At 38.6% G+C, this 16,948-nt stretch overlaps 1 protein-coding gene across 2 annotated transcripts in view; it reads right to left on the bottom strand.

Annotated features, from left to right (window-relative positions):
* Nucleotides 1-427: 427 nt before the first annotated feature.
* CNOT8 (CCR4-NOT transcription complex, subunit 8) overlaps nucleotides 428-16,948 on the bottom strand; it is a 27,635-nt gene continuing 11,114 nt past the window's right edge. Inside the window, exons 4-9 of one of the 2 annotated variants that reach the window (XM_006894729.1) lie at nucleotides 11,628-11,779; nucleotides 10,518-10,711; nucleotides 8,892-9,053; nucleotides 4,400-4,544; nucleotides 3,588-3,698; nucleotides 428-1,482 (exon numbers count right to left, since the gene is read on the bottom strand). In XM_006894729.1, coding sequence (XP_006894791.1) covers nucleotides 1,333-1,482; nucleotides 3,588-3,698; nucleotides 4,400-4,544; nucleotides 8,892-9,053; nucleotides 10,518-10,711; nucleotides 11,628-11,744 — 879 coding nt within the window. In that variant the 5' untranslated portion in view covers nucleotides 11,745-11,779 and the 3' untranslated portion in view covers nucleotides 428-1,332. Of the gene's footprint in view, nucleotides 1,483-3,587; nucleotides 3,699-4,399; nucleotides 4,545-8,891; nucleotides 9,054-10,517; nucleotides 10,712-11,627; nucleotides 11,780-16,948 lie in introns of those variants that run through there. The other variant, XM_006894730.1, reaches the window with a different exon arrangement.

Below are 16,948 nucleotides of genomic sequence, written 5' to 3' on the forward strand. Positions count from 1 at the left end.
AAAAATCTTTATTTTACAAAATTAAAAACATAAATAATATTTACAAGCATCTTAAATACCAATTTATAATACTTGACATTTTTAATCACTCATCAAATTGAATTTCCCATTGAGCTTTTTAAAATGGAAGACTTCCTCCACTTCAGTGAGTACCAGTTGTCATTTCCACTGTTCTAAAGGGGTTTTTGTTTTTATTGAAAATCTATATACTGCAGTCATTCAAAAAATATAGTGTACCTTTTAAATGACTAGCTTTAAAAAGCAACAAAACGTAGTCCCAAGCTTCCTCCCCTCATAGACTACTACTCCAACAGATTTAAACAAAAATCAAATTCCTTTACTGCCCTGTTTACATGTAACTAGTATTTTTTAAAGACTCAGATTTCTCATACTCAGAATAAATCCATCTCCCAACTTCTAAGTCTGTTGCAAGGACAAGCAGGGAAAGTGGAGCAGTGAGAGAATACAGACAACCATCTGAAATCACACTGAAAATAGAAGAGATTTATGTTCCAAAAGCTGATTTTATCCATTGCCTTGAGGATTTTAAAATTTGGAATATTTTATATGAAGACTTAAAATTCTTTCAGATGAGTTACACCTGTGACAGAAAATCTGTGGCATAATGGAGCACAGACTTAAAGAATATAAATGGTAACTTAATACGCACTCTCAAGTTTCTTGTGAGGAGCAGGTTCAGTAGGATGTTGGCCTTCAAGAAGTTTTCATTCACTGGTCTTCATATTTCAGCACTGAACAATTCATTTCCACATAAAGTATGTACAGACAACCAAAGTGTGAAAAAAGCAAATGTCCACCAGAGGGTCAGAACTAAGAGGAAAGGAAAAGACTGAACATCTATAAACCACTTCACAAGACCACGCTTCTGTTCCATTTTCCCTGGAAGCCCTCAGCTCAGCTGAGACTCACAGTAGAAATCTTCATCATCAGAGATTAGCAACAAGTTAAAAAGAAAAAGAATGACAACAGGTAAGAGTTATATACATTTTACTAGTTTGTTTCTGACTTGTCCTGGATATTTAAAAAGGTGTCAAATGAGCCATGGATGCTGGTGACAGGAGGCAACTGGAGACTTGGGGATGAGGAACAGGGAAGACTTGTTTACAAATTCAGAGCAAACGCCCCTCTTCTCGATCTAAAATAAAGACATCTTTTGTCTTCAGTAAAACAGAAGTCTTTCTGCTCAGTGCAGATGGTAGGTACAGTTTGCTCAAAAAGCATTCTCTCAGGGAAGGAGACAAGTATGCACAGCCCAGTCAGCACAGTGAGCAGCACCATGGGGGCAAGCCCGCCCGCAGAGCCTCGCCGCCATCACTGCTGCATGTTGTTGATGATGGCCAGGATGCTCATCTTCTCCTGGGCAGAGTCCACGTCCTCATTCTGCTTCTGGGCCACACCTGTGCCTAGGCCATAGAGTCGTCCACAGTATTTGGCATCATCGATACTGTCCTCAAAAAATAACTGCAGACAAAGACAGAGAACCCAAGGTGAGAATCATGACAAGATTCAAAGTCTAAACACCACTATACCCTGTCAGTTCTCCTAATAAAGGATCCAACTATCTCTTAATCTTTTCATATTCTCTTCTCCACTGTGTCCACAGAGGTGGCCTAGAGTGTGGGGTGTTGCGGTCCAATCCAGCTGCTCTTCAGGAAAAAGATGAGCCTTCTCCTCTCACACAATTTACAGCCTCTAAAAACCCATTAGAGGGTCAGCTAGGAGTCAGTTCTGACTCAGTGAGTTGAGTCTCCAACTATAGGATCCCTTGCTGAACACTGACTTCAGGAGTTCTTTACTGCCAAGGTGCTTGCGCCACTGTTTAGTGAATCCAGCACGGCTCCTTTCTCTCTAATGTGCAGTTAAAATGGTTAAGAGCCTGGACTCTAGATGAACTAGCTCACTACGTAACCTTCACACATTCATTTCCATTCTCTTTAAGCCATTCCTAAGTATAAAATGGGATTAATATTGTATTAGGATTGTGACGGGGGCTGAGATAATGGGCAGCGGCACTTGGCCCAGGACCTCTCCACCTCAGCGTGATTACAGGGGCAGGTCTGGAGCAGGAGGGGCAGCTGGGAGGAAGAGCTGTTAAGTGTACTGGAGGCTGTTTTGCTTCACCCAATAACACTTCCTCCCCGACTGACCAAAAATGCTTCCAGACATTGTCAAATGTTTCCTGAGATCAAACTGCCTTGGGTTAAAAACCACACTACACACAGTAAAGATAGCAGTGACAGTTAAAAATTAAGAGTAACAAACAAAATGTATTTTCCCTTGCCACATTCGTGGTCTGTAAAGGAGCTCCTTTTCAAAGCAGCTTCCTAACTCCCTCTACCTCTTCAACTACATTTTTTTAAAATATTTTTTTAATTTTATTTTATTATTTTTGTGTGCGTGTACCGTCAAATCAGATCTGACTGGTACAGGAGGAGATTGCCCCTCCTTCCCCGGCAGAGCATCTGGTGGATTCGAACCGTGCACCTCTGAGACTGTAGTTGCAGCTTCTTGCCACTAGGCCACCAGAGCTCCCCTTTCAACTACATTTTTAAACAGTGAGTGTGTGAGTAAGGAAACAAAACAGAAACGCAGTCCCTTTGCTAATGAACTGTACTAAATTCAGTACTTTGCTATTAGGTGTTGTGGACCTGATTCCCAAGAACAACAGAACAATACAGTATCTGAATACTAACAAGTGTTCATACTACAAAAAAAGAAATGCAAATAACTGAAAGAATTAGAACACTAAATATATTTCCACACTTAGGTATGCTAAGTAGTTTCTTAAAATGCTCCTCTGCCTATAACACAACATTCAATATGGTGCAGCATAGAAGCAACAACAATCAAAAAGTTGGACAAAAAAATACCACTTGACTCAGCAATTCCACTACAGGGAATTTACCCTAAAGAAACCAGAGCCATGACTCAAACAGATGTATGTAATAAGTATCAATGTATATAATAAAAATAAACTCATATTTATTCCTGAGTTATTCACAATAGCAAAAAGATGGAAGCAACTTAAGAGCACATCAACAAACGAATGGATAGAAAAACTGTGAACTCATAAAACATCACACAACACAAGCAAGCCTGGAAGACATTATACTGAGTGAGATATTTTAGTCACTAAATGACAAATACTGCATAACACCTCTGTTATAAAACAGGACTGACATGGGAGGTTAGGGGATTGAAAATAGGAAAAGAATGAACAGATAATGAACACCGCATTGGAACAGATGAGGGGAGGAACTGTCTGAAAGGAGTATGTGGTTAGGCATTATACATATGACAACAATGTGGACCGAGAGGAGCACTGCAGAGTGGAATGGGAGGGGGGAAAGGTGGAGGAGGGAGAAATGTACAATGAATGAATAAAATTTTTTTTAAATCCCTAAGCTTAATAATAATCTTAATAAAAAGAGCAACAACAAAACTTTCAAAGTATTTATCAACTTCCAGAAATTGTTATAGTTTCAACAAACAACAACCCACAAAGACTATCATCTCAGCCTTCACCCAGGCCCCAGTAACCAGGCCCCAGTTCCCACACAGCTCACCTCTTTCATCCTAAAGAACGCCATTCCAGTCAGCAGTGAGTCTGAGCCCGCCTGGTGTTGCCTTCCAATTCTCTGCAAATCTAACTGATCGGCAACTTCCTGAAGACCTCCCTGGAAGCGAATGTGAAAGGAACAGTGTTACAGAGTGGATATTCATTCTAGGGGAGTCAACTAAAGCCACCCCTAAGTGTACTACTTGCAGTGGCAGAATGTGAAAACAGGCCATTTACTTAACCCCAGTTGGTCTCCACTCTCTAGCTCTTAGCTCTTCTTATTCCAAATGTTAACTTTATGTTACATGCTGCATTTTGCTCCTCTTTTCTCCATCACTAATTTTGACAGACCTCTGCCTTCCAAAGCTGCTATAAAAACACAAAAACTACCAATCAAATCCTAGCTAGTGAACACAATACTTAGGGTAATAGGTTCATCAACTTTCTAGGATTTAGAACTCATTTGAAAATCTGGTACATTACAGACCTGTGCCCTAACAAACTGACCCCTATTTTCCTGGGGTTCTGGTGCTTTCTTGACGTGAAAGCAAAAAGATTTTCCTTGATGCCCAGGTTAGAAAAGGTTGCCACACAAAACCCTAAATCAATCAGCTCCATATTATATACCCTATACTGAACATTTCTGGCATCTGGTAGGCACTCAAAAAAATGCATGCTGAACAAATAATGCTAAATGATAGTTTTGTTTTTTTCTCTTCATGCTACTAGCATTAAGAATGAAAGTGCAAACAAGAAAAAGAAAAAAAGAATGAAAGTGCAAACAAGAAAAAGAAAAAAAGAATGAAAGTGCATATATACCTTAAGATTTTTGCAGCTCTTCATCAGGTATTTCACATCGTAAATGGATGGGAAGAAAAGGTTCAAAATATGAAAGAATTCATGTTCTTCTTCTGGCAAACGAGAATCTGTAAGTAGCTTTACCATGTAACCAAAGTCATAGCCACTATTGGGAGAGAAATAGACACCAAGGTTAAATGTAACATGGGTTACCCTGAAGGACATTACGTTGAGTGAAATATCTCAGTCACAAAAGGACAAATACTGTATAACAAATACTGTTATAAACAGGACCAACATGGGGGTTAGAGGGAAACTAAGAAAAGAGGGAATAAATAATGAATACTGCATTGGAACAGATGAAGGAAAGAAATGTTTAAAAGGAATATATGTTTAGGCATTATATGACAACAGTCCAGAATAAGCAGTGCATAGTAAAGTGAACTAGGGAGAGAGGGAAGAAAATGCGCAACAATGAATCAATAAAAATCCAACTTTTTTGTAAATTTCCATTAAAATCACAACTAAACACCACAACAAGATAAACAACCCAACTGAAAAATGGGCACAGGATATGGACACTTCACCAAAGAACACATTCAGATGGTGAATACACACATGAAGAATGTTCAAAAAATCCCTAGCTCTAAGAGACATGCAAATCAAAACAATTATAAGATATCAGAACAACAAACTACAAATGCTGACAAGGTTGTGGAGAAACTGGAACCCTTATTCACTGTTGGTGGGAATACAAAATGGTGCAACTACTATGTAAGGCAGTATGGCACTTTCTCAAAAAGTTAGAAATAGAAACCCATTTGACCCAGCAATTCCACTACTGGGAATATATCTTATAGAAACCATAACCACCACCCAAGCAGATATATACACACCCATGTTTACTACGGCTTTGTTCATAATAGCAAAGAGCTAGAAACAACCCAAGCGCCCATAAGCAAACGAATGGCTAGAGAAGCTTTGGTATATTTACACAATGGAATACAATGCAGCATTGAAAAACAAGAAACTCATGAAATATACAAAATAGGTGACCCTGGAAGACATTATGCTGAGTGAAATCTCTCAGTCACAAAAGGACAAATACTGCACAGTGCCACTTAAAAAGCAGGACTGACATAGAGGTTGGAGGGAAACTAAGAGAGGATAAATAATGTATACTGAATTGAAAGAGATGAGGGAGAGAACTGTTTAGCACGAAAGTGAACTGGGGAAAGGGCTGGACAGGGAGGAAAATGTGCAACAATGAATGAATGGAAATCCAAAGTCTCTGTAAAGTTTCATGAAAATAAATTTTAAAAAAATAAAAAGGAAAAAAATAATCACAACAAAAAAAGCAATAGTCAAAAGGTCATACATTCAACCATTTATTTCTCAAAGCTTGTAATAATACTCATTTGTATTATGGATTTTAGTCTTTATCTACTGCAATCTGCTGTTTTTATTAAATAACAGGCTAAAAGGATAATCGGGATGGGTGTGTCGGAGACAGTGTGACTGGCACAGGACAGAGCAGAGTTTAGGGCTGTTGTGCATAGGGTAGCTATGAGTCGCAAGCGACTCGACAACACATAACAACAACAACAAAAAGATATAAAAGAGATTTCAAGGGTTTATAAATGTGAGTTTCATTATTCAAAGCCCAGGAATCCAAATGAACTAGATATAGTTCCTGGGCTGCTATTCCCGAACATTCAGATCAAACTCCATAGCAAAATCCTAATCAAGGAGAGGGCAATGCAGAATTTCAACTTCTCATGCATTCTAGGCTTTGTAGGGCTCTAGTGGCCTAGTGGTAAGAAGCTGCACTGCAATTCTAAAGGCATGTGGTTCAAAATCATCAGCTAAGATGGGCTCCTCCCATGCAATTAACTGCCTCTGAAAACACAGCTATTGGATCAATTCTGACTTCAAGGTACAAAACAACTAGATTTTCTAAAACCTGGGGTAGAAGAATCAAAACTACTGCCCTGAAATAATCTTAAACATGATACCAAAACTATCCCCTGAACTATTCTTATAAGTAAACAATAGTTTAGCTTAGGAAAAAAGCTAACTAATGAAAAAAAGATATGCCTTGATAATTATACTTTCTTGAAAAGTTTCTATTTAGGATAAAATTGACATTGTCAACTCAAATAAGTAGATCAGAACCTTAGGGAACAATACTGTTGATGTCGGGTACCACTGAGTCAAGAATCACCTATAGCTGACCATTCAGCAACAGGTTTTCAGAGGCAGTAAGATGACTGCCCATCTTTCTCTCGTGGAACAGCTGGTGGATTCAAACTGTGTACCTTTCAGTGGGCAACACAATTCCTTACCACTATGTCACCAGGTTGAAAGGGCTCTGTGAGGGGAAGTGTGGCGTCAGGATTCACGGAAGATCTATTAATAATCTGTCTTATGCAGATGACACAACCTGGCTTGCTGAAACTGAGGAGGACCTGAAATGCTTGCTGCAGAGGGTCAAAGACTGCAGCCTTCAGTATGGATTGAGGCTCAATGTCAAGAAGACAAAGATTCTCACCACTGGACCAAATGACAGCATCAGGATGGATGGTGAAGAGATTGAGATTGTTAACAACTTTAGTCTGCTTGGCTCCACGGTCAACACTCTTGGCACCAGTAACCAGGAAATCAAAAAACATATTGCGTTGGGAAAGTGTGCTGTTAGGGACCTCTCCAGGGTACGGAAGAGCAATGGTGTCACTCTGGAGACTAAGGTGCTTCTGACACAGGCTATGGTCTTTGCAATCACTTGTTATGCGTCAGAGAGTTGGACAATGACTAGGGAGAATAGAAGAAGAATTGATGCCTTTGAGCTGTGGTGCTGGACAAGAGTATTGAGGGCACCATGGACTGCCAGGAAAACAGATTCATCCTAGAGAAGATTAAACCAGGCTGCTTCTTGGAGGCAGGGATTTGACATACTTTGGACATGTTGTAAGGAGGGACAGGTCCTTGGAGAGGGACATCATGCTTGGGAGGGTGGAGCAACGGCACAAGAGGGGAAGACCCTCTATGAGGTGGATTGATTCAGTGACTGGGGTGATCGGGATGGGTGTGTCAGAGGCAGTGCAATTGGCACAGGATAGAGCAGGGTTTAGGGCTGCTATGCATAGGGTCGCTATGAGTCGCAAGTGACTCAACAGCACATAACAACAAACAACAATGCCACCAGGGCCCCCTTGGAAGCAAAGAGTATATGCTACACAAATGAGGAACAATTTACAAAAGGAGTACGAGAGCGGTTGCATAGCTCCAAGAATGTATTCAACATCAATGAATTGCGTATGCTGAATTAGTCTATGTTTGCTAAGTATTCTCAACAAAAAAATAAATAAAATTTTCTTTAAAAATTCAAAAGTGCAAGCAACAAATGCTGGCGAGGTTGTGAAGAAACTGGAACCCTTATTCACTGTTGGTGGCAGTGTAAAATGGTGCAACCACTGTGGAAGGCGGTATGGCACTTTCTCAAAAAGTTGCAAATAGAGATACCGTTAGGCCCAGCAGTTCCACTACTGGGAATACACCCCAAAGAGACTGTAACTGTCACCCAAGCAGATATATGCGCACTCATGTTTATTGCGGTTTTGTTCACAATAGCAGGGAGTTGGAAACAACTTAAGTGCCCATCAATAAATGAATGGAGAAGCTGTGGTATATTCACACAATGGAATACTATGCTGCATTGAAAAACAAGGAACGCATGCAATATTATTCAAAAAGGGTGACCCTGGAGGACATTATGCTGAGTGAAATAACTCAGTCACAAAAGGACAACTACTGCATGGTGCCACTGTTGTAAAACAGGACTGACATCAGGGTTGGGGGGAGACTGAGAAAGATGGGTTAATAATCTATACTGCACTGAAACAGATGAGGAAGAAAGCTGTTTAAAAGGGATATGTGATTAGGTATTTTTGTCATGACGGGGTCCATAGCAAAGGATGCATAGTGGAGTGGACCTGGGGGGAGGGATTGTAAAACAATGAAAGAACTTTTCTTTTACTTTTCCAAGAGGGTGGTGTACTGGGGGGAAGGGTTGGGAGGGGAGAAAAGTGCACCAATGAATGAATGGGAATCCAAAGTTTCTGTAAATTTTCATTGAAATTAATAATAAATTTTAAAAAAAGGCTGAGAAAAAAATTCAAAAGTATGATAAAATCAAGTAACACTGTGGGAAATATGGCTTTCAGGTATGTGAATAATTCCAGGGCAGCCATTTAAAGAACAAGAAAAAGGATGCCAATTCAGCCACTGTTCGTTATCTTTTCACAGGATGTCTTTCCATGACTACTACATAATAAACTCCAATAATATGTGAAATAATTCAGTACCGAAATCAAAACATGAGCAATCATCACCATTTCAACTTAGCAGCGGCTACTGGTCAACAAAAGTAATAGGTCCACAAAAAAGAAGGGGGATTACATTCCCTACAGCAGTGAGGTAAAAAGCAGGAGAGGATAAAGTCTCTGAGACTGACCTGTGAAATGAGAGCCATTTGACATTGTCACAGAGCACCACTCCCGATGTCATGAGCAGCTCTGCGAAGTGTAATGTGTCAATCCCTTCCTCTTCGTGTTTCTGAAACTGTAGTCCTGAGTTAGCAAGGAGATCTATGGAATCTTGGGAGTACATGTCTTCTCTGAAAAACAAGGGTATTTGTTTGTCAATTGGTAGATAATATAACAGAAATAACATTAACAATATTACCATAACCTTATGAACCAAATGAACTATAATTAACATATTGCTGAGCTCTCATGTGTTCCTGTGCCCACTTAGAGCAATATTAAAGAAGTCTGCCCACATTTCATGTAATAATGTGCTTTATAGGAAAGGCTTCAGAGCCAAAAACCTGTGGCATCTACTCTCAATCTCATTTCTATTATATTACCTTTTTATTAAGCATAATAATTTTGGTTTTTACTAAGATAAGGAAACAGAGTTACAGATGAAGTAACTGACCCCAAATTAGCTAGTTAGGAAATGACAGAATTGTAATACAAATCTAGATACTACAACTGGGCACTAGACTTTTTAAAAATAGGTTTAGACATAATTCATATATAATTTATCCATTAAGTACAGAACTCAGTGGGTTTAGTATAATTGTAACTTTATAACCAGAACTACAATCAATTTTAGAAAATTTTCATTACCCTAAAATAAAACCCCATATATATTAAGCAGTCATTTCTTAACACGCCACCTTTCCCACCCATTTCCTGCTGTAAACAACCACTAAACTACTTTCTGTCTCTGCAGATTTGTCCATTCTTGGACAATGTAAGCTGAGTTCTAAAATACGTACTTCTTTCAGCTGGCATGTTTTCAAGATTTATCTGTTATCAGTACTTAATTCCATTTTATTGATAACTATGACTCTATTTGTTCTTTTTCAAACTACATTTGTTCCTTTTCATTTAATACATTTAAATTTTATCTATTTTTTGTTATTTTAAATAATGCAACTCTGAACAATTATGTATAATATTCTGAGTGGATATATTCCATTAATTTCTCTGAGTGCATGTCCAGGGGCAAAAATTCTAGGTCACAGGGCAACTAACTCTATGGTCAACATTTTGGGAAACGACCAAATGTTTTCCAAAGTGACTACACCACTTTACATTCCCACTAGCAATGCACACAGGTTTCATTTACTCTACATTCTTGTCAACACTTATGATGCGGTCTTTTTTCTGTTAGTTTTTTAATTAAGCTCTGCTGGTCAGTATGAAGTGGTATCTCACTGTGACTACGATACATATTTCCATGATGATTAATATTAGCCATCAGGGAAATGTCAGTTGTTTATCTCCTTCAGAGAAATGTCTACACAGATCTTTTGTCCATTTTTAACTGGGTTTGTTGGTCTTTTAATTGTTGATAAGTATTGTTTAAATTCTGCAGATTCCTTATTCCATCCTGAGTTAGCAAGTTAGCAGTTTGACTGCTCTGCCCTGGTGGTCAGGGGAAACAAAACTTAAAATTAATCAAACCAGTAAGAATATAGAATCTATACAAATGCAGCAGATGTAAAAATAACTAAGGAACGTCCCAGAAACTTACGTAAGGTTGAATAAGTAATGTCTCAGAAACTTACGTAAGATTGAATTTGAAGTTGAACTGCCATGTGTTGATTCCAGAAGGATATTCTCCCTTCTCATTTGTGAATGTAAGGCCCAGCTGGATAATTTTTAAAAGGTCAACATTGCACCGAAGAAGTTGATACTGGTAATCTATAGAACTACGAAATTCACCAATTGGTCGCACAACAACACCTGGAAACTCTGTATCCTGGAAAATGAAAACTCCTTTCACTCTAAGGTTTCATAGAATGGTTGCTAAAATCGATAATTTGTAAATAAAATTTTTACCTCAATTTATAAAAGTTTACCCCTAAGCTTAGGCAAAAAAAAATCTATTTTAAAATGCTGATCTCATTGCTATTTACAAAAGAAGCACTAGAGTCAAGAAGCTCAGTACAACAACTTGGAGGTCCTAAGCAAGATATGAACAGAAGTAGTTTCACTAACTATAGATGGATGGACAAGCAATTAAGAATACTCTAGGCTGAGAATAGTATTTTAATACAAGTATAGAAAAGTAAAAAGTAATTCAGGGGAAAAAATCAAGTTCACATTGAGTAAACCTTGGGACAAAATCAAAGAAAAATACCAATTAAAGACTTCATTCACAGTTGCTAATGCAGGAGTAAAGCAGGCTGGAAATGAAGACAGAAATGTGGAATGGAGACTGGAGAAAACTAGAATACATGTTTCATCTAAAGGAAGCCCTTGTTAAACCATGACACATCTCCCTCTCCAACCATTTGGTGTCAGGCTGCAATGTGGACCCTAAATTGCCCAGTCTTCCCTTTTCCCCAAAGATGCAGAAATCTGGATTAAAGGCTGGTAAGGAAAAAATTTTAACACTATAGAGTTATATTCACCATATCTCTTGGGCAGATGTGCCCCATGGGCTACTGTAACTCCTGGTTTAAAGACTTTTGAACAGAGAGTAACATTACAAAAGTCCAAGATCCAGTATGACATCTTCAATGGTATCTGGTTACTCTAGTATTTCATAAAAGCAAAGCAAGGTTAGTTTAGAAAAGACTTTAGTGTAATATAATTTCTTTTGGAAATCACTTATTAAACTCATTTCCTAGAATTGTAACATAAAATGAGTCAGATACAGCAGAACTCTTTACCATGGCAATGTAACTGTAACTCAGCACTATTTCTCGGATCTTTCTCATCTCTTCTTCTAGATTGCTGGCCCAGACTTCACAGATAACCTGGCTGTTCTCCACAAGCGCTGCAGGCATCCTGAAGAAACGTGAGAAGTCACCTTCTACCGACTCTGATACAGGGCAGGTTAGATGACGGTTTATCAAATCTGGATTGAAAAAAAAATATTTTACATCACTATGTTTCCCCATCAGCATAAACAAGATGGGTGAAGAAAAAGGCGACACACAATAAGGGGTTGATTAGACACTGTGATTAATTATATCAACTAATGGCAATTATTGTTATAAAACAATATGTCTATGAATGACTACATAAAAAACTAGTATGATTTCTTAAAACTTCACTCAAATAAAAACCAGTATTTTACCATTATCACTTCACCATGTTGACCTAAAACAGTAAGATCGTTTTATTTATATCTGTCCATATACATACATAGCACAAACCACTATGATAGGTTTTCATCCCTCTGCAAACTATGTTAAAGACTAAAGTGTCTCCTACATAAATCTACTGTTATTGAGTAGATCTGGACTTATAGCAACTAGGCAGGACAGAGTACATCATGGTTCTCAAAGCTGCCATTCCTATGGAAGCAGACTGCACATCTTTTGCCCATGGAATCTGATGGGTTCAAACTGCCAACTTTGGGTTAGCAGTCAAGTTTTAATCACTGCACCACCAGAGTTTGTAGTCCCCCTGTATTAAAAAAATAAAAACAAAACAAAAACCAGAAAAACCCCAAAACCAAATAATGCACTTCTGTCAAGCCAAGTCAGTTCTGACCCACAGTACCCTCCAAGGGGTTTCTGAGACTAAATCTTTAAAGGAGACTGCCCATCTTTCCCACAAAGACCAGCTGATGATCTTGAATGGCCAACCTCTGGGTTAGCAACCCAAAATGTTATACACTATGCTACCAGGGCTCCTTAGTCCCCTAATGATCAAAAATATGCCACTGTTTGTGACTTTCCTATCATTTTACCACGACCAAATTTTGCAAACAAATGAATCAATTTAGACTTTTAAATGATTGCTGAAAGCCTGAAATAATGTGAACCTAAAACTCTCTAATGTGAAATAAAAAAAACCAAAACACCTCTCTAATGTGAGAATTTAGTTCTCAAACTAAATTCTTACATCCACATAATAAAAATGGGCACAGAAGTCCCTCATCCTCACAAATAAAAGGTTTTTCTACAATCCAAAACATAAACACAATTAATAAGGCCAACTTACTATTGTGCCTCTTTAGATATATACAAATAAAACATAGTTTAAATGGTTAAAAAAATTAATGCCTCTCGCTAATTTAAAATAAGAGATGTTACTGATGACCACTTTTACACACATAATGTAGAAAAAGAAGAGACTAAACCACAATTAATAATTATAATATTGCTGTATAATAATTGAATAAGAATAGAGAAGGTGACAGTCATAAAGTCAGTTAGAAGCGTATTTTTTTTTTTTAAAATTTAAAAATCACCTTTACAGTTTATAAAAAAAAAAGGACTTATATTTACCTATAAGACAATCCCACGGCAGTGATCCTCAACACAATATAGGAATCCAGCTTATATGTTCAGGGGAATAGTTCTAGAAATAGCAAAATGAGTGTGAGTAGTTTCCAAAAAGTAACAGGAACATATCTGCTTTTTACCTTAAAAAATGCAAAAATTCAAAAATGAGAATCTAGAACAAAACAAAAGTTGGCACTCTTACTTCTCTAAGAAACTTCTGAGAAACCTATTCATTGGATTGTTAACAACCTCACACATATCATTTTTTCAGTCTCCTGCACTTCTATAGTTGTTTCTCAGAAAATATAGTTCTTAAACCTAAGGAAATGATGTGTCAGTCATCTCCCCAAGAAACTCAAGTGAAATGGATTCTTAAAAGCAGTGTCCATTTCTGCCCCCCTCCCACCCCACCCCGCTTTGTTTTCAAAACCCTGAAGGCCTAGTACTGATCAGTACACCACAGGTACAACTAAGAGACAATAAGCACATAAAATTCAAAACCAGGAGAAGTCCAAACGGAATGTGGATTAACTATCCCTATTTGACCACAATTTTTTAATCACCAGAATTTTAGATTCTAAGCCAAGTTTATAGTTTTTCCCCAGAAACAATTTAAACCCATTTTTATACCCGTTAATGTTAAATTAGTGCCTGTATGCTCTAGTTCTCTAACTGAAAAAATGCACTTCATTGTCTATCTCATCTTATGAGACAAAAACTCCTTCAGGATAAATACCTCTCTCGGGCTTGTTGAGAGATGTTTATCTAAGAGCAAGATCGATGAAACGGAGCTAAGCAAAAAATGGCCTTCATGCAGCAAAAAGCTTGAAAAAAAAAACACACAAAAAACCACACACACCCCAAACATTAAAAGTGGCCATATTGCAACTAAATTCTTAGAACTAAGCTCCTCAGCAAAGGAGTTTTAAATAACTACTAGTATTGTGGATACGAGCAAGAAATAAGCAGAGAATGCAGCTCACATCCTTTGAGACCAGAGATTCCTGCGAAACAGATCCCAGATACCACAGTAGCTACAGCGAATAATAAAAGAGACCTTCATGAGACCACACTACTCTGAACTGCTGAGCCAGAGCCAGAGGCAGGGCCCTTCATCCAAAAGGGCTGGATAAGTGGGAGGAATTTCATAATGGACAGGACTGGAAAAGCTTTGTAACACAGACCTAAAGCCTTGAAACTGAAGCTCAAATGGCTTGCAAGCATGTTTGGGAAGCTGTCATGACTGAAGAGTTGTATCCTGTTACAACCTGTTAACTGCCTCAACAAACCCTGTAGTCAGGACAAAGAAAAAAATACAAAAACAAAAACACAAAAGACTACAGTGTTGTGTCAAAAGGTAGCTCTGGTGGCTTAGTGGTAAGGAGTTAAGGTGCCACCCCAAGGCATTCAGTTCAAACACATTGGCTGCACCACAGGAGAAAGATGGTCAAACTCCTCTTTTACAACTTACAGCCTCAGAAAATCCACTGGAGGATCAGCTACAAGTAGCTTCCAACTTGATGGTACACAAGTGTTGTGTCAAAGGAACACACAAATTGTAGATGCTCCTTGTGGCCAAAGAAAGTACAACACGTTCATTGTCACTCATAATTTCTATAATATATCAAAACTCTCCACACATGTTTCATTTATTAAGAATTAGGTTTAAGTTGGTCATTGTCGGAAAATGCTAAACAAATTTTTTTTACTGTGATTTCAATGAAAAGTTTACAAAGCAAACTGGTATTTTATTCACTCACTCATATATAGTTTTCTAACACTATTGTTGTCATGTGCTATGGAGTCGCTTGCGACTCACAGCAACCCTATGCACAAGAGCCCTAAACGCTGTTCTATCCTGTGCCAACTTCGCCATCTCAAACACATTCATTCCCACCACTCCACTCACAGAATTGATCCATCTCACGGAGGGTCTTCCTCTCTTGTGCAGTCCTTCCACTCTCCCAAACATGATGTCCCTCTCCAAGGACCAGTCCCTCCTTGCAACATGCCCAAAGTATGTCACACAAAGCTTCAGAATCCTTGACTCCAAGGAGCATTCCAACTTCACCCTCTCCAGGACAAACCTGTTTGTTCTCCTAGCAGTCCATGGTATATTCAACACTCTTTTCCAGCACCACAGCTCAAGGGCATCAATTCTCTATCATCCCTACTCACTCTCCAACTCTCCGATGCATAGCACGTAATTGCAAAGACCATAGTCTCCAGGCTGACATTGTTGCTCTTCAGTACTCTGGAGAGGTCCCTCACAGCTGACTTTCCCAATGCAATTCATCTCTTGATTTCCTGGCTGCTGGCACCAAGAATGTTCACTGTGGAACCAAGTAAACTAAAACTGTTAATTATCTCAATCTCTGCACCACCCACAGTGATGCTGCCAATAGGCCCAGTGGTGAGAATCTTTGTTTTCTTGATGTTGACCTTCAATCCATATTGAAGGCTGCAGTCCTTGACCTTCTGCAGCAAGCACTTTAGGGCCTCCTCAGTTTCAGCAAGCAGGGTTGTGTTATCCGCATAACGCAGGTTGTTGACGATTCTTTCACCAATCCTGATGCTACATTCCTCCTCGTACAGCCCAGCGTCTTAGATGATCTGTTCTGCATACAGATTGAAAAGGTATGGAGACAAAATAATCCCTGGTGGGCCCCTTTCTTGATTTTGAACCATCCAGTGTGTCTCCCTGCTCTGTTCTGACTACTGGCTCTTGGTCCAAGTATAGGTTTTGCATTAGCACAATCAAATGTTCTGGGATTCCCATTCTTTTCAGAGTCAGCCATAGCTTATTGTGATCCACACAGTGAAAAGCCTTTGCATAGTCAATGAAGCACAGACAGACATTCTTCTGGTATTCTCTGCTTTCTGCCAAGATCCATCTAACATTAGCTATAATATCCCTAGTACCACGACCTCTTCTAAATCCAGCCTGCACATCTAGCAGTTCTCTGTTGACATATTGTTCCAAACGTTTTTGGATCATTTTCAGCAGAACCTTGCTTGCATGTGATATCAATGATATAGTTCGATAATTTCTGCACTCTGTTGGGTCACCTTTCTTTGGAATGGGAACAAATATCAATCTTTTCCAGTCAGTTGGCCAGCTGGCTGTTCTCCAGACTTCTTGGCACAACTTGGAGAGCACATCCAGGGCAGCGTCTGTTTGTTGAAATAAATCAACTGGTATGCTATCAACTCCTGGAGCCTTGTTTTTTGACAATTCCTTCAGCGAAACTTGAACTTCTTCCTTCATCACCATAGGTTTTTGCTCATATTTCTAACATTACTCACATTCAATACCCTTATTTCTTCCCTGTAATTCTCATTTCTATTAATCCTTCTACCTCCCACCTTCCTGCCTTCAGAATCTTATCCTTAGACAAACAGTGCTCTTTTGACCATTTATTGGTTGGTTATTCCAAGGAATGAGTGTCTTCCCAGTGGTACTATTCATCTTATAGGTCTGTCTATTGTTGAGCTGACAGCTGAACCACAGGTGAATTTGGTTACAGGTTCAAAATGTGATGACTAAGGGGTGCAACCACTCTCTACTGAATTAGTGAGCTTGGCCTTTTTAAATTTTTTTTATTTTGTTCTATATTTTTCCTCACTCTAAGAACTTATTTTCCAAAATGCAAGCCTCCTGACTTTCCTGTATAAACAGTGCCACTAGGAAGCCAAATACTATTTAAAGAAAAATTTCTCCTCACAAAAGTGTTACGAATAATAAATTAATACAG

This window comes from Elephantulus edwardii, unplaced genomic scaffold (assembly GCF_000299155.1).
Source record: "Elephantulus edwardii isolate Elephantulus edwardi_28Jun2011 unplaced genomic scaffold, EleEdw1.0 scaffold00149, whole genome shotgun sequence".
Classification (NCBI taxonomy): Eukaryota; Metazoa; Chordata; class Mammalia; order Macroscelidea; family Macroscelididae; genus Elephantulus; species Elephantulus edwardii.